General features: G+C 33.7%; 2 protein-coding genes across 2 annotated transcripts in view; both read right to left on the reverse strand.

Annotated features, from left to right (window-relative positions):
• LOC127725149 (uncharacterized) overlaps positions 1–18,261 on the reverse strand; it is a 32,581-nt gene extending 14,320 nt beyond the window's left edge. Inside the window, exons 1-4 of the mRNA XM_052231979.1 lie at positions 18,111–18,261; positions 15,874–16,028; positions 7,704–7,763; positions 5,772–5,884 (exon numbers count right to left, since the gene is read on the reverse strand). Of these exons, the coding sequence (XP_052087939.1) occupies positions 5,772–5,884; positions 7,704–7,763; positions 15,874–16,007 (307 nt within the window). The 5' untranslated portion in view covers positions 16,008–16,028; positions 18,111–18,261. The remainder of the gene's footprint in view (positions 1–5,771; positions 5,885–7,703; positions 7,764–15,873; positions 16,029–18,110) is intronic.
• On the reverse strand, positions 1,182–4,813 carry LOC127725150 (uncharacterized). The gene is made up of 2 exons (XM_052231980.1): positions 4,033–4,813; positions 1,182–2,168 (listed from the first exon to the last, which is right to left on the reverse strand). The coding sequence occupies exons 1-2, from the start codon at positions 4,115–4,117 to the stop codon at positions 1,654–1,656; spliced, it is 600 nt and encodes a 199-aa protein (XP_052087940.1). The 5' UTR covers positions 4,118–4,813; the 3' UTR covers positions 1,182–1,653.
• Positions 18,262–19,102: the final 841 nt, after the last annotated feature.

Genomic DNA, 19,102 nt, shown 5'->3' on the forward strand with positions numbered 1-19,102 from the left:
TTTATATTCAATTAAAGATTTCTTGCTGTTGTGCAATACACTGTGCTGTTGTGCAATACTTAATAAATCTGTTGCCAGACATAAACAAATAAAGTTCAATTTCTTCTCAATGTCATATTTGAAATTTATGAAAATCAATAGGGAGATTACATCAATAGCTATAAATAATTCACCAAAGTTTCATGTGAACTGCTTAAAGCATTTTTGAGTTGTTGTCCAAAAACTGGAAAATCCCCCCTTTTTTAATGAATAAAACCCCATAACTCAGAAAATGTAAAATCTAAAATTTATAAAATTCTAAAGGGAGCTTACGGATTGATAATTTAGTCTTAGATGCAAGATTTTTTTATCAGTTGTTAGTGGCTTTGAACTAGCTGTCAGTAACTGCGAGTACTCTCAGATCTGTACTTAGTGTCTTTTTGTTGTTTGGATGTACAACTACCCGACCACGTCCACTTGTATTTGTATTTATCCATCTGATGAGTTTAGCCTCTTTCAACTGATTTTTATAGTTCTTTCTTATATTGTACTGTTACACCACTGTCCCAGGTTAGGGGGAGGGTTGGGATCCCGCTAACATGTTTAAGCCCGCCACATTCTGTATGTACATGTATGTGCCTGTCCCAAGTCAGGAGCCTATAAAAGTGTAATTCAGTGGTTGTCGTTTGTTTATGTGTTGCATATTTGTTATATTTGTTCATTTTTTTACATAAAATAGGCCGTTAGTTTTCTTGTTTGAATTGTTTTACACTGTCATTTCTGGGCCTTTTATAGCTGACTGTGCGGTATGGGCTTTGCTCATTGTTGAAGGCCGTACTGTGACCTATAGCTGTTAATTTCTGTGTCATTTGGTCTCTTGTGCATGTGTGGAGAGTTGTCTCATTGGCAATCATACCACATCTTCTTTTTTATATTTACATCAACAGATATAAAAAATTCACCAAAGTCAAGGTGAGAACACAAAACTTAGTTGTAAGATCTCTGAAATTTTTTACAGGGTACGAGTTTTTCTCATTGTTGGAGATTGTACGGTGACAGTAACACCTGTAACTGCTTAAACCCATTTCTTATGCACTTTAGTTTGATAAACTCACTGAATATCATACCACATCTCCTTATTTTTATATGCATTACAATTTACATGTGCATGTAATTGTAAATATATATATATCAGAACAAAATTCATTGCGTCACTTTTATTTATGCATCCTTTGGCAAAATACAAGTTCTAAAATTACACAACATAAAACAACTAAATGTTATTTCAGATGAAAGTTTTGTTTCAGTTCCATTCATAGGATTTATTAGAATTTTGTATGTTTTGCCAAGTCCAATAATTCGCTCTATGTGACATAGAGACATAGTTGACTAAACCACCAGGTGTCGAACATTCAAGAATTTTCAGTGTTTCTGTTTTTATTTGATGAAAAGGTTGCCTGAGCTCTAGGAGCTTTAGGTTTTATTTTAGGATATTCTGTGCTGTCAATAATAATCCAAGTTGTAGGAAACTTTAATTTGAAGTTGGATGGTGAAAAATACCTGACTAAACCACTAGATGGCCAAGTGTTAGCCTCACACCACTGTTTAGACATAAAAACAATCCATGTATACACAATACTCTTAACACTAGATTCAATCTAGAATCTAGACAGTTCAAAGTTGGTTGTATGATGCCTCAATTTCATCAAAGTCATAAAAAAACTGATTTTCAACTGACACCCTATCAATTTGAAAATATATGTATCTCAAACAATGTGCTGCTGGACCAAGTGTGGTCAAAACAAATAAAAATTTAGTATACAACTCTAAACCGGTATAAAAATGCATGGCTGTGTCACGTGTCTTCATTTCAAAATTCTCTGCTGAAAACATAGGCATTGATGGTGTTTGCATAATTCCATCTGTGAAGCTCAACATTAGCTCGGCAGTTGGTGGTGGACAGTCATAAATCCTTTCTGCAGTATGAATGACTTCTTCAGGAAAACCAACTTTACAATCAAAACTTTCCTCTAGATTTCTACTACAATATTCATCAAGTTTAGTTCTTTTGTTTTCACAGGAAACTGCCCTGATTTTTCTTTTTGCGGACGATTCAGTCTCTTGCTTGGTCCAGGAAAATAGGCTGGGAATGGCAGTAGACTTAAGTCTCTGTATGGTGGGTTTGCGCCCTGAAATAGGTTATAAAACATTAGTTTTTTTATAACAAGAAATGATTGTAACAGGATGCTGTTACAAAGTCTCCCAAACGAAGCTCCCATAATTCGTAATTCCCAGGGTCGCCTGACATTGGGCAACGTCCAGTGAAAATTGGTTTGGTCCAGTAAAGTTATATGAATGAGTGATGCCTGGGGACTAACCTTGTATATCATTCAAATCATCTTGGCATGACAAACCAGAATATATATGGTTTAGGGGTGGGGATCTCGACCATTTACAAGATACTAGAATATTAGGGGTGGGGAGGAACCCCTGGGGACTGGCCCTATACGTCATTCAAATGTTCATTACATGACGAACAGGAATATATATGGTTTAGGGGTGGGGATCTCAACCATTTACAAGATATTAGAACATTGGGGGTGGGGGGAACCCCTGGGGACTGACCATATACGTCATTCAAATGTTCGAGACATGACAAATAGGAATATATATGGTTTAGGGGTGGGGATCTCAACCATTTACCAGATATTAGAACTTTCCCAAATGGCAGGGGGTCGGGATGACCCCTGGGGACTAACACTGTTTATCATTCAAACCATCTTCGCATGAGAAACCATAATATATATGGTTTAGGGGTGGGGATCTTGACCACTTAGAAGATATTAGAACTTTCTTAAATGGCAGGGGGTGGGGGGTGACCCCTGGGGACTAACCCTGTATTACATTTGATGTGCTTTATCATGACAAACCAGAATATATATGGTTTAGGGGTGGGGATCTCGACCATTTACAAGATATTAGAACTTTCTCAAATGGCAGGGGGTCGGGATGACCCCTGGGGACTAATCCTGTATATCATTCAAACCATCTTAGCATAACAAACCAAAATATATATGGTTTAGGGGTGGGGATCTTGACCACTTACAAGGTATTAGAACTTTCTTAAATGGCAGGGGGTGGGGGTGACCCCTGGGGACTAATCCTGTATTTCATTTAATGGGCTTTATCATTTAGAACATTTTCAATTAAAAAGATTGTGTCTATCACAAACGGTTTTCAATTTATAATCATTTGAAAATTTAAAAAAATAAAATCCCATAGGGTTCTATAGTAAAACCCTCTTTTCTTTTTGCCCCTCAAAGTACCCCTTTATAAACCCCATTGCACAAACAAAACCCTGATTGCACCACTAGACATATTAGTGTAACATATTGTGAAACCCTAAGTTAATCTGACAAGCAGTTTTGGAGAACGGGTGCGGACAAGTTCAAATTTAAAAGCGGCAGAAGAAGAAGAAGAACTGAGCAAAAACAATAAGTCTTCCCAAACTTCGTTTGGGAGACTTAATTAAATGAACTTCCATTAGCAATGTATACTTTGTACTACCTGGCGAAATATTAACTAGATTTATTCATTACAATCTGGATAAAACTATGTTTGCCTGATTCAATGTATGTTATGTAAATCCAAAGGACAAACAATGAGAGACTTATGCAACAAACGTACATTGTTTGTACCTAAATAACTATAATATAGATGAGAGCATGTCATTGTTTTGTTCCTGTTAACATTGTCATTGATATTTTTCAAGAAAGTTTATGCATTCCTGTCATTACCATGATTACTACATTAGCATAATTACTGCTAAAATAATTCTCAGTATGATATACCTCTTGTAAGAAATCATTATAATTGTAGCAATCACCAAAAAATCTCAAACAGATCACATTGAATCGTAATCCAAAAAATTATGACGTCTTGAATTACCCACCCCCTTTTATTCTAAAACGATAATTGCGGTTGTAAACAGACTTTGGTTTATTGGCGATTACATATATAACTATATATTTCACAAAGAAAATAGAGTTTTACCATGAATAGTTTCCTGCACGTAGTCTTTTTCAGTAAAACGTGCCTTGCAAACAACAGCTGATTGAGATGGACTCCACGATATCATCGTGTTCTCGTCCAATCTGCGTATGGGCCATGGCGTTGATCCAACTTTTCCTTCTTTTTAAGTCATTTGGAAATGCATGTCCTCCTCTTAAATGACATCCAGGTACACAACAACAAGTACTTGGCATCGTTAATTAAAAATATAACTGAAATAGTTGCACAGTGCAGAAACCGGAAGTAGAGGAACAGGATCCGCTACAATGGCGCCACCTATTCAGGAACGATAATTTGCTACTTTATATAACTGCGAAATTACAATAACGTTAGACGGGTTCACGTGCATAAACAGAAATACGCTTTAAATTGTATATTATAATTCATGTTCAGTCGACCATTAATTATTATATCAACGACTGAAATGATTTATAAACATCTAGATTGCAGATAACACTCGAAATTAACCCGAGCTCTTTCCACACGGAATTCAAATAATTCTAGTTTGTCAATCGGTTGACTGCTTATAATGCAAAATACTAATATATCAAAAGTTTTTAAAACTAAAAAAACACAATGATCGTTTCTCTATTTCCCAATGTAAATGAAATGAAACAAAAAACATTTTATATCGCAATAAGAAGAGGAGAGAATTCAACATTTCCGGATCTACTTGGAGCCTAATGACCCCCCACGTAGATAAGTTGGATATCGCGGAAGGAAGGATTAACCCGGCAACTAGAAAGGCATTAAAGCACTGCCTTTAAAAAATCACTTAAAGGAGAACTCTTACATTATTGAAGTACATTTTACAGAAGAAGTTGGCTAAAAAGTTCACAATACACTAGATACACACAAAAAAAAACGTTGCATAAATCGCACAATTTACAAACGGAATGTGGAGAAAAATTAATTCCTTTCGGTAATTTTCAAAAACATACTCTCTTATCTTAGCCGATTTTTTTTTTAGATCTTTATCAATTTACTGTAAACTGACCGGTTGCAAACTGGGACATAATGTTTAATTCTTGTGATTTTATTAATTCACAAGCTTTTGGAATCTGACACAACACAACGTTACCTGACTTATTTTTATATCAGTAGATTTTATTACAAATGTAATTATAATAATAAATCAAAATTAAATTTTACAACCAAATCACGTAACCTGGAATATTAAACAAATGTATGTGAGGTTAATCATTAGAAACTAAAATATACTCAGATTATTTTTGAAAAGGAATTGGACCAATTTCCCCTGAATTTATTGCAATTGAAAAAAGTCGTTAAATCTTTACTAAAATTAACAATATCACAGCTCTATGTGGGTAGTTGAGAGTTTATATCAACACCTACGTAATTCATATATCTGAATTGAAACAACTTATAAACCACTAAAGATAGCTTATAACATGCAATTTTTAAGGTTCGGTCAAACTTCAGAGTATATTTCCTTATATAAAATAAGAATGACATGTATAACAACAACCAAAATCTGTCGGAAGTAAATCGGTAAAGGAAGTCTGTCAGATACACATCAATTCATTTTGGTGAAACAAACACCGGGGAAATTGGTCCTACCTAGTGGATGAAAAGGAATTCAAAAATATTTTTCACTGATATATATAAGATAAATAAGGAAAAAACGTAATTATGACTTTTGTCTACACATTATAATATTCCAGACATAAACGGAGCAGTAAGTAAATTGAAAAGCTTACTTTTACATTTCCCTTTTCTTTTTTCAAAGAAGCCTGGACAACAAATCTCCGTCGTTGTGGTAACATTAACTAATCCAGGCTTAAGCACTGTGTGGTTCACATTTTTCCCTGAACTGAAAAAATATTTAATATACAATATTTTCTAAGAAAATTCAATAATTAAAATCTCCTACTAAAATATGTTCAATCAACTCATTACCTCTTTAAAAATACAATACTTGTTTAAATAAAGACAGAGAACATTAACGTCTCTGTTAAAACATGCCTGAGTATTCAATCATATTTGACTTCTTTTACCCTATGCAATAGTATTCCTGATTCGAAAAATGAAAAAAAAAATCCAAGGACTGACGTTTGTGAAGGAATATGGTCATCCAGAGCTCTGTCCGGCAGCAAATAAATTTAAACGGAATGTTTGGGGGATTTATTTCTTAAGCAAACAGACGGCGTTATATTGCTCCTTCTATATCCAATTTGAGTAAACAAAACGGATTTCGACTGAACCTATATATCCATTTTCTCATGTCCTAAACAACGTCTTTTCTGCATTGTGATTATGTTGATAGCATGTAATAACCATTAACTCAGAGTAAGGCAGTGGTTCAATCGTGAGCATTTTGTTTTATATCAATTACTGATATCAGCGTCAACATCATTAAGGATAGTCCAAATCAATAGTTTCATATACTTTCATGAAAACATATATATATACGAATATGCAAAGCCTTTCTGTTCAACGTTTAAGATTTATAAAATATATTTTTTCCTAAATATAAAATTTCCAATTTACTACGAAGTTTCTAAATGAAAACACAAAAAAGTTTGGGAAATATTGATAACAAGAGTGCACACGCTGAAATGTCTCGCCTGCTGTACTGACCATTGATTGCATGTTGAAAGTCTTAAAGATAAAAGTTTTACTACAAGTATCACATAAACTTAACATTTTTGAATATCCATGTAACTGAGTTCAAGGTCAGATAAATCCTGTGAGACAGACATGTACACCTTACAATTATTTCATACACTAAATACAGTTGATCTATTGCTTATTGTAATTGAAAAAACAGACAAAAACACAAAAAATTTACATTGACCAATGAATCATGAAAATGAGGTCAAGGTCAGGTGATACCGGCTAGACAGACATTGTACACCTTACAATCATTCCATACACCACATATAGTTGACCTATTGCTATAGTACTTGAAATACAGACCAAAACATAAAAACGTAACATTGACCAATGAACCATGAAAAAAAGGTCAAGGTCAGATGAAACCTGCAAGACTGACATGTACCCCTTACAATCATTCCATACACCACATACAGTTGACCTACTACTTAAAGTATCTGGGAAACGGACCTAATCACGTAGCTTTAACCTTCATCACTGATACATGAAATGAGGTCGAGGTCAGGTGAACCCTGTCTGACAGACATGTAGACATTGCAAGGAACTCATATACCAAATATAGTTATCCAATAGCTCTTAACAAGTGAGAATTTTTTTCAAGCAGTCACTAAACCATGAAAAATGAGGTCAAGGACAATGGCCATATGACAGACGGAAACTTCGTAACATAAGGTATCTGCATCATCCAGGTCGACGCCGGATAGTTATCCTTATGTTTCGCATACTGCGACTTTTGTCGCAGGCGAGACACAAACCAGAGTAGACACCATACGTGTAACCTGTTAACCTCTTCTGTACATGTATTTTCCACCCATCAATAACCAGATGGCGTCAGATACGTGATGAAACTAAGAGTAAAACGTGTTAGTTTTATTTCAAGTCATAATTTTGCATTAATATATGAAAATATTCCATGTCCTTTGAAAATAAAATACTAAAAACATCTCATTAATAACAAATGCTGTAAATACAAATATCTGAACAAAACGCTTGTACAACTCAATAATTGCACTTACCCATCTCCCTTTCTCGCGACCTTTGTCACGTTAACATAAACATCATGACTCTCCAGTTTCCTAACAAACAAGTAAATAATAGGTACATAAGTATTAATCAATCTCACGCGGCTCTTTGCGAAGTAAATATTATGACATAGAATAAATCCTGTATATGTTTTCAGTCTAATCTAGATATTTACTATTAAAACTAAAAATAGTGGTTTGAAAAAATATTACGGAAATACTACGGGGTAGAGAGATGAATAATAACATCGTCTGCATTATAAGACTGATGTCGAAAATAACAGAACACAGATTAAATACTAAATTGCGTAAATTTTGTAGACGAAACGCGCGTCTGGTGTACACAATTATATGCCAGGTATCTTTGTATAGCATCTCCCACATCACTTCGATGGTTTAACCGGTTATACGTTCAGCACAATGCATCCCATAGTCAAGTCATCTTCAATGCTCCTTAACAAGGGGGATGTGTAAGCCAATATGTTAATACTGAATGTTCTGTCCATGAATCAAATTGGTAAAATGTTAAAAGTACTCAGTTTATTTTTACTGCAGACTTCCCTCTTGTTGCTAAAATGGAAGGACAATTGAATAGAAACAATTGAGATTTTTTTCGACATTTTATCAAACTTATTCATAAACACAGAGTGGTTGAAAAAAAGTTCTACTTTTGAAGTTTGTGTTATAACACCGAGACATACTCCAATTGAAAAATAAGACGGTATTTAAAAGAGAACCATAATAATTTAAATACATCCTCTACATATAGACATGTATAACATAATCATTCAACATAAAAAAAAATACATTCACATCAAGCACTAGAAACCAGTTTTTGTTAGTAATTTACACATTATAATGACATAATAAAATAAAAATATATACCATAACAGAAATAACAATTTGGATGTTCCTTAACAATTTAAATAGCTTAAAATTTACTATACTTTAAATAACAAAACATACAGATATATATATATATATAAAATAAAATATGTTTGAAGTAGAAAAAAAAAAAAGAATAGATACAAAAACTCATAGTGAGTTCTGCATTATAGACCAGATATTGAAGAGAACTGATAATTAGAGACAAAAAAAATAAAAAAAGTTTTGCCTAGATGAATTTTAATTTAACATCCTATCCTATTTCTGTCAAATTTAAATATAAAAGTTTGCTTTAGAAACCAGTTTTAACATTTTTTAGAAATCGCACACCATGAACTGATTTTCGCGTACGGCAAACGTTTTTGAAAACCAAACTATCGATCAGGGCCGTTAGTTTTCTTGATTGAATTGTTTTACGTTTGTCATATCAGGCCGGCATAGACCTTATCGCTATTTGGGAATCTGCGCCACTTGAACTATTTACGTCATACAACAATCACTTTTCCTTTGTGGCGTCATACCAGTAATGGCGGACAAATAGAGATAACGTGTATTCATAGCTTATTATGCGGTATGGGTTTTGCTCATTGTTGAAGGCCGTATGGTGACCTATAGTTGTTAACTTCTATGTCATTTGTTCTCTGGTAGAGAATTGTCTCATTGGCAATCGTATAAATATACATTGTAAGTGGACATAATAGTTTGTCTTTAGTGCCGTGTGGAGACAGTAGAGTGCCTCCTCGTGCTTCAGGTTTATGCTCTTATAATATACAAGATAATGGAGTGTGTGTCCGAGCGAGAACTTCTCTACATGTATGTTCATTACTTTAGGAATATTTATTTAAAACTCATATTTCACTATTCAGCCCCATTCTACTATTTAGTCAGACGTCAGGCGCTACCCTGATATATCCTGTCTTTTGTTTTTGTCCTCTGGTTTTGTAGTTAACGTATTTTGTCGGGTACTTGATGACGGATAGCGTTTGACGTTTTTAGCCGAACAGTTTTATCTTTTTTACTTTATTCTATTCCTGTGTGCTGGTTCATATTCTATACGCCAGTCTTTGCTCCTTTCAATTTAAATACGGATAACAAAAAATAAATAATGAAACTGAGAAATGGAAAAATACTTAATACTAAACTCGTTCAAAGGGTATCTACACGTCTCATTCTTCAAAATCGCTTATCTAAAAATACTACAATCGCTAACATTTTTAATAATAAAAATCACGGTTACCCTTCTATCGATAAGTGTCATGCCAAAAAATGAATTACATGTCGCCAAAACATGACTTACATGCCCCCGTCTTTCCACCAACAACACGATAAGGTCCACGTTTAACGGTCGCACATTTTCCCTAAATTTTGAAACTGATATCAATTGAAAAACTAACAGCATTATCTTTTTACTCACAAGAAACAAACCAGGATTGCGTATTCAGTACGTAGGTGAAACTGGACGCTATTCATCTAAACGCACGCAAGAACACCTTTATCGTTTTAAAAGACCCCATAAATTCAAAAGTATCATTTATCAACATCTTAAGAAGCACAATCATCCTATTAAATATTTAACAGTTCAACCTTTAGAAGTAGTAAATAAGCAGCCTGGGGAATCTTATTCAAAGTTTGTACGATCACGGAAATTTAATTAAATTGGATTAAAAAATTACAGACAGTCTATCCTCTCGGTCTTAATGATAATATCATGGGAATTGGTATTATATCAAGAACCGATTCTGTTAACATTTTGGATATAGTTTCTAAAACAGTTTGTAAAAACCGTTCTCATGGCCGTAGAATAAATCGCAATCAAAGAAAATTTCGTACCAACAATACAAATATTCGGACCTAATTTCTATTTCAAAAAACAACGGTAGACAATATATAAATAACACATAGCTGAGAGGGTGATAGAGCAGATTGTTACCCCGAGAAAACATTGTCAACTGAGACGAGGCCAAGGTTGACAATGTCTTTTCGAGGGGTAACAATCTGCTCTATCACCCTCTCAGATATGTGTTATTTAATTTATTATACTGAATGTTCTGTTATTACTGTCTATCAAATTTCAAATTCAAAGTAATAAACTATGTCGCCTTGTACATAACAATCATCCGTACTTATTAAAGCGCACACTTGAGCAAACGTCTCCGTGAAGGGTAATAGAGTATTTGCCATGGGATAGAGTAAATTGTCACCCTCGTATTAACCAATCAAAATCTGGCATTTTGACATGAAGTATAATAATATCTGTTGACCAAGCTCTGTTCTTTACCTGTTAATAAACTATTTCAAATTTTAGAGGATTGCAACACAATTCCATATTGCAGTCCTAATTATGAAATCGTCCAAATTATAATTGCATATTGTTATTCTAAACTGTTTCCCAAAATTGATCGCCCTGAAGATCACAAAAAACATTTTATTAAAATATCAAATATAACAATAAAGGTTTTGATTTTATAAACATTGCCGGTATTTTTAATGATCATTCTGTTAAAGAACAAATTCCTTGTTATTTTGATAATACTGAACTCTCCCTCTTATTTGTTATTTTTACAAAAAATTTACCCGGAAATATGTGTTTAATTATAGCGAAGTGTGTAAAGATGTAAATATCAGTGACAATACACCTACGTCATAAATTGCAGTAATTCCGAATACATTTATGGCCCTAGTTCCCATGTTATAACAGGAGACCATAACATCGTTCGTGACCGAGAGTTGAAATCATTCCTCAGTAAAGGACCTAAATATCGTCCCCCGTCAATTATTAATGGGAATGAGTGTCGTAACATCATCCACGTCTCACTCCGTACTTACTGTTCGAAATGGATAAAACGCGAAAAAGCTGACAAGGAATCCTTAGATTCTTTTTTTAATTCAGTAATGAACATACAAGTAGTTGATATACGTATACAACATTTTAAAGAACATTTTACTCATAACAACAACCATAATAGCCCTATTTCTCATATCAAACATAAGCTAAAAGAACTCGCCAAGGAATTTGTTTTTGTCCCGGCTGATAAGGCTGCTAATAATATCATTATTGTTTGACGTAAACTTTACATTGAGGTTCTGCAAAAGGAAATCACGAATTAACCAACATTCCAACTGACTCCATATTCGGAAAATGACTTCTGTAACAAACATAAACTTTTAGCTACCCCTTTACAAGCAGAACCAAATACAATGAAAGTTCCAACTATGTACTGGCTTCCGAAGCTGCAAAAAACACCTTACAAATATAGATTTATTTCGTCTTCAAGCCATTTTTCCACTACTAAACTGTCTATTTTACTTACAAGTACACTTAGTACAATTAAAAACCTGGTAATAAATTGTTCAAATAAGGCTTTTGAAAATAGTGGAATTAATAACTTTTGGAGTGTCAAAAATTCTTTTGAAGTACTTGATAAATTGCATGCTTATATTGGGGAGTTCGAATCTGTTCAAAGTTTTTAATTTTCTACCCTATATACCACTTTGCCTCATAATTTTTTTAAGAAAAAATTCACACACCTAATTATATGGGCATTTAAAAAGTCAGAATGCGAATATATATGTTCAAACTCTTTTAGGTCATTTTTAGTAACAAAAAACAAAAGAACTATGTCAATTGGACCTGCTTTGATACTATAACTGCCCTTGAATTTTTACTAGATAGCATTTTTGTTCGCTATATGGAGATTCCGTATATCGTCAAGTTATCGGAATTCCAATGGGGACTAACTGTGCACCACTTATTGCGGACCTGTTTCTGTATTGTTATGAGTTACAATTTATGACTAAAATCAGCAAAGACCCATCGAAACAACATCTGATACAAAAATTTAATAACACTTTTAGATATTTGGATGATATATTGGCTCTCAATAATGACGACTTCAGTATGTACACTAAAGATATTTATCCTGCTGAACTGACTTTAAATAAAGCTAATACTAACAATGAACACTTCCTTTCCTGGATCTTGATATTTATATCTTTAACGGGAAGCTTAATACCAAAATTTATGATAAAAGAGATGATTTTTCATTTTCTATTGTTAATTATCCATTTTCAGATGGTGACGTTCCCTTGTCACCATCTCATGGTGTTTATATATCTCAACTTGTTCGATTCGCTCGTGTATGTAACAACGTACGCTGTATTTGATTTTAACGAAAGAAATCTCTGTATCACTGAAAAATTATTACACCAGTGTTTTCGATATCACAAACTAGTCCAAACATTTATTAAATTTTATCATCGGTACAAGGACATTATTCGTAAATATAAATCAACATGCAGACATCTTATACGTTCAGGTATTTCACATCCAATTTTTTATGGTAATATTCTTACAAAGCACAAAAATGTCGGCATTCACCACCTCAAAAGCTAACCAAACCTTTAAACAGACTTATTCAGAAGGGATATAGTTACGATACTGTTGTCAGATCATTGAAGATGGCATATTTTGGTATTAATATTGATTCACTCATAGGGTCTTTGCATTGGAAATAAACACATTTGTTCTAAAACCAGTTGTTGGCATGATACGGGTTATGTTCTTCTCATATATTTTATGATGGTATGATACTAAACCCCTAACGGGAGGGATTTTGCTTGATTTTCATATGATGAAGACATAATCTTTCAATCAGTTTAATTGAAGTCTGGAGCTGTATGGCATGTCAGTAACTGCTAGTAGTCCTTTGTTAATATATGTATCATTGTCATTTTGCTTAGTTTCTTTTGCTACCTATTTTGACATCGGACTCGGACTTCTTTTAAACTGAGTTTTACTGTGCGTATTGCTGTGTGTTTGTTTATTCTACATCGGCTAGAGGTATAGGGGGAGGGTTGAGATCTCACAAAACATGTTTAACTCCGCCGCATTTTTGCGCCTGTCCTAAGTCAGGAGCCTCTGGCCTTTGTTAGTCTTGTATGTTTTTTTAAATTTTAGTTCATTTATATGTTTTGGAGTTTAGTATGACGTCCATTTTCACTGAACTAGTACACATTTTTATTTAGGGGCCAGCTGGAGCCTGCCTCCGGGTGCGGGATTTTCTCGCAGTGTTGAAGACCCATTGGTGGCCTTCGGACGTTTTCTGCTCTTTAGTTGGGTTGTTGTCTCTTTGACAAATTCCCTATTTCCATTCTAAATTCTATAAAGTAAAAACTGGGGAACACGTATCTGCTTTATGCCAAATAGAGAAATTGAATTAAAAAAACCTTCAAAACCTAGTTTATCGAAATTTGTAAATTATGAATTTTTACCGAAAGGAATTGAATCTAACAGGTAAGAACAAAAAAATTGTTTAGGGAAATCGAACACATACGTCTCAATAGAAATTCACTTTAGTTACTTCTGTGAAAAAGTGAGAGCAAATTGAAAATACAAATGACAAATCGCATTTTGTAGACTAAACACCATAAGACAAAAAATTGGAATGTTAAAAATTTTAAACGTTTGTTATACTCCTTTTAAAACATACCTTCTCGCAAATTAGATGAAAATACGACTAACACAAAAATATGAAGGTTAATATAAAAAAGTATAACTAAAATACCGAACTCGAAGGCAAATTCAAAAAGGGGAAGTCCATAAAAACTGACAAAAACAAACGCTATCAATCAACGGAAAAGTGAAAAACAACTGCCATATTCCTGACTTGGTACAGGCATTTTCCGAAGAAAATGGTGGGTTAAACCCGGTTTATTAGATAGCTAAATCTCCCACTTGTATGACAGTTGTTTATATAGTTCCGTTATGTTGACAAAATTGGCTGAGCAACCAAAAGAGACATAGTAGGTTAATGTAACAATAATTGAGATCAAGCAGCCAAAACTGTGTCAACATACATCACAGACCTACACAGACCTACACAGAGACTATATTTCACTTTGTCGGTTAAGTGAAAATTGAATAAAGATAAATACATGGGTAAACAAAATAGAAACAACACTGTAAAAACCCTTAGAGTCCGAATCGCACCTCAGAACCCACCGGCGCCAGGAATGCTCAAAGTTAAAAAGTTGAAAAACCCGATGGTGGGATGTATAAATACGGAGTCACGTCAAAAGTCATACACGACCAAAAGAAACATAATGGCACGGAGACAAATAAAGGGAAAACTGAAGTAAAATAAAAAGATACACAACTTCAGCATCTAGAATCTATAACTCAAGACCATCATGTATTATATTGAAGTAGACACTGAATATTTATCTATTAGGTCTTGATATTTTCCGATGAAATTAATATGTTCTTCATCAAAAGACAAGTGTCTACATGTGTCAAGCTCTAATTAGCCTCGAGTCCTGCAAAATTGTGAATAAATTCACAGAGACTGGCAAAATAGCACACTTCAACATAAAACATTACTTCATGGAACAAACATGAAGCTTCAAATTAAACTGAAAATCACTGAAGACGTTCCTGATTTAAGACAGACACAATTGCAATGTACATGTTACACGACCAGATGAATAACATTAGACATATACATAGGAAATTGTAGCCTTTCAAGATGGGGTGTTACAGTAACGATTGTATTGCAATGAATGCAATTCTTTAAATAAATCGTTCGAAATCATACAATGCATAATCTACTTTTATTGAAAATAGATATTGCTACAGTAGCAGCAAGATTTTATTAACTATGTTTTTAACATTGAACTAATGCTGCAAACAGTACTGAAGAAATTGGTATATGTTTTTTTCCTACATGTTGCAGTCTAGCTTGCCAGCCGGTGAAGCAACAAATACAATAATACCGATAGAAATGTTCAAGTCATTGGTGTGACCCGTTCGGGATCGAACGCACGACCTCCCAATGATGATTACTTTAAATTGAATATTCCATTGTGGGGCCTCTGTTGCCTAATAGTATAATAAGTACAGCGATTACAAGCATGTCAACACTGACGTTGTGAGTTGGAGCCCCGCACGTGGCAGATCCATTCGACTCCGGTCGTTATTGACTAGGATTGCAAGTTTTCCTGTCGAAGGTCGGTGGTTCTTTCCTGGCACTCCGGCTTCCTCCACATTATATAGATTACAACAAAAGGCAATATTTACTACATGAATCCAAAGTTAAAGTCGATAATTTAAACGGTACGTACATGTACATGTATATCTTGTGTTTTTTTAAACCTCTTTTTATGATTTTTGAAATGAAATGTCTCCTTGGACTGCTTGAAAATCAATAAATACAAGAAGTATTTCTTACGACACGTTATCAATGATCATCAATCGATTTGAAAATGAAGAAAGTCATATTACCATGTTATATTTTGACATATACGTCTATCCGCTGTGTAAACTATCCCTGTTCCTTGTGTAATTGTTGATACTCCAAAATTGGCAATACACAGTATCAGGGTACAAGTACAAAATATGTGTGTAGTATGAAGCATCACATGAGGAATTCCACGAATCTAAAATAAATACGTTCACATTCAGAAAGTTAGGAATTCAAATAATTAATGAGGTTGCATATATTCCTGTACATTTAATAATAGTAATGAAATGATTTATAGGAACCCATGTGGCAATTACAGAAAATGTTATGAATGACAAATGTGTGATTGCAAGGCAGTAAACTCCGAATAATTCAATATTACCGCTGACAAGTGTAATAATTAGCAAAACTATTTAATTACAGAAGTTCTCTTGTTCAAGACACTAATCAATATGCCCATCAATATATTGACACAACATACTCGTAATGGTGAATGTTTTCACTCATATAAGGTGCCATACTAATTCCTACTCGTTGCATTTATTTTGACGGTGGTTGTTCTCATTTGTTTATATTTATAGATTATGTTATTTACCGTTTGTTATTTTTTCAGCACAAAATTTGTATTATTGAATAGCAACATATTTCCAGCAAAACATAAGAACGAAAAGTTCGCGTGCATTATATTTTATACCTCAGTTTATATTTTCTGTATAAATTTCCAAACAAATAAATTTGCTTTTTTACGAAATTGTCTGAAAAAGACTATGTACTGGTCAATAATTTCAAAACCTTTTCACTCAGTATGAACTATTTACTGTAATCAAGCATTTCCCCGTAAAAGGCTATTTACCGCGGGTTGATAGTTTCCAAAAGTATTGCTTTAACGAAATAATGAAATACTTATTTACTGGTTATTTGGACAATATCAAGTTTATTGTCCCCTCCAAACCCAGTATTTCACTCATCTTAAAATCGGGGTATAGTTGATATGTCGTGGGACAATACACTTGCTTTTTGTCCTCATATACTAGTATAGACGGTAAATTAGTGTATGATATTGCACGCTAACTATTCGTTACGTTCTGTGGGAAATATTATGCTGCTTTTCAATAATACAAACTTTGTTCTTAAAATCAAAAAGTTGAAAATTATGTAACAGGCTATTAATTTTGACTGGTGGTGTATTAAAATTTTCTAGATAGGTTTCCTCTTCAAATCTGAAATCTTTTCAGGACTTTGACAGTAATGAACGCTTCATCTAAAAATGTTGGAAGAAGAAATAGTTCTAAGCTTTAATGAAAATACGTGCATACATTGTTGACACTAATTTCAACAGAAGATTCAGTTACTTTCTTCTTGTTTTTTCTATGACTTATGGGAAGGAGGCAAAATTTGGATTTTACGGGTTTGGGCTGGTGGTTTCTTTTTTAGAAGAAGGATAATTGTTTTAATAGATTTTGAAGGCTTCTAGTATCATCCGTGGCATTTTCCATCTTCTTCCATATAATAGCAAATTGCCAATAATTACGTGTAGAATTCGGGTGAACCTACATTTGTATAACTTGTGTTTCTTATATATTATGTTATACACGTAAGTCGTTGTTTCCGTACGCATGCATCATGTTTACGGACTTCTGTCGGATAAAAGAGGCATTCCTAAATCTCTTTAATTGGCTGACACTAAGGTTCACTCTACGATTAACCAAATACTATCAGTTTATGGAATTTTATCGTCTTTAAATATGATTATGCATGTATTGTGTAATATATCGATTTGTGCGTAGGTGTTCTCAAAAGTCATATGTACAAGCTAATAACTACAAACATTTCCCCTTATCGGAACTCCTTGTTTTTAAAGGAACAAGCCATTTTGCTTTTTTAACAATTTAATATAAATATTATGATACTATTTGTCAGTACTGTTGGTTGGCAATACAATAGCATATTAATTTATTTGCGTCTCGATGTTTACAATCAAATAAAAAACAACAACATTTATATTGAAATGTTCAACTGCATGTGGTAAAGGCCGTTCGTGTAAAATAACGAGAGACAATCATTTGTTTTTGTGATCAGTTTTAATCTTTCGAAAAAAGAGTGGGTAATTTATGTGTAATTATGATATCATTTACACACCTTGAATAATAATACAGGTAAAATAGTTAAATGTGTCATTAAACAATTGAAATACTGAACATTGACTTCATCATAAAAATAATATGATCTGTTTTAACTTACACATTCAATGGATCATTAGTATAAACATTTATCTTACCCTTTGAAATAATAAATTCCTCGTTTACAATATAATCATTTGATAGTTCGCCATGTAAGGAAGTTAAAACTTTCTAAATATAGAACAAAACGCTCGAGTGCTTTTCATATTAAATTTCAAAAGTCAAGTGTGGTGAAAAGTACTCGGTTTGCCGATAGGGTATTGCTTGTACCGACATATGAATCATTTGATTGTTTTTTCCTGTGTAATGTCAGTAACGGAAATATAGAATGAGGAAGTTTAAGAGTGAAACGTGTGAAATTGAATTGTACAAATTCACAAAAATTAATCTTGTATTTGGTAGGATGAAAATGATCAATGACGTCAAACCTGACTTTTTATACTCTCTCGCTAAGTGTGCATTTATCAAAAGGCGGTGGGATACTTGTGTGGGTATACATGTAAGGGCAACGTTGTGTGAGTGAGTGGGTGTAGGTTTTTTTTTCTGCCTTATTTTTGGGGTGGGAAGGGGGGGAGACCGGTGGTGCAAGATAGGTTGAGATGCAACTCATTTTTTGCTAATTAAAACAAAAAAAGATTTTTGGAGAGCGAAAATATGATTTAATAAATAAAAAAAGTAATACAATTAAATAATTACACCTATCCGGCGATATCACCGTCACTTAATTATATCTTTACAAGACATTTTTTTTCAATTTTTGTAGGGACACCCGGTGGCCTGTTGCAAGGCAAAATGTCTGCCCCTATCCAACTTGTATAATCCTCATTTCTTAGTTGCAGTTGAAATTCCCAGGCCCGTTCATCCAGGTCGGAAGATTTTGGATCATTTTGCCAAACTTACATCTTTTTTATTGGATTTTTGTGACAACTAATCAGATATCTGGCTTATGATAGTTTAGTACACCATTACTGGCGCTTTTAAAATGAAAACAGTTGGAAAGCCAAATCAACTACAAAAAGATGAAAAGCATTTCAAAGGAAATGGATTTCAAACCTAAACAGTCTCCGGGACAAGTTTGCACTTCCGCTGA

The sequence above is a fragment of the Mytilus californianus genome, unplaced genomic scaffold, assembly GCF_021869535.1.
Source record: "Mytilus californianus isolate M0D057914Y unplaced genomic scaffold, xbMytCali1.0.p SCAF_140, whole genome shotgun sequence".
Taxonomy (NCBI): Eukaryota; Metazoa; Mollusca; class Bivalvia; order Mytilida; family Mytilidae; genus Mytilus; species Mytilus californianus.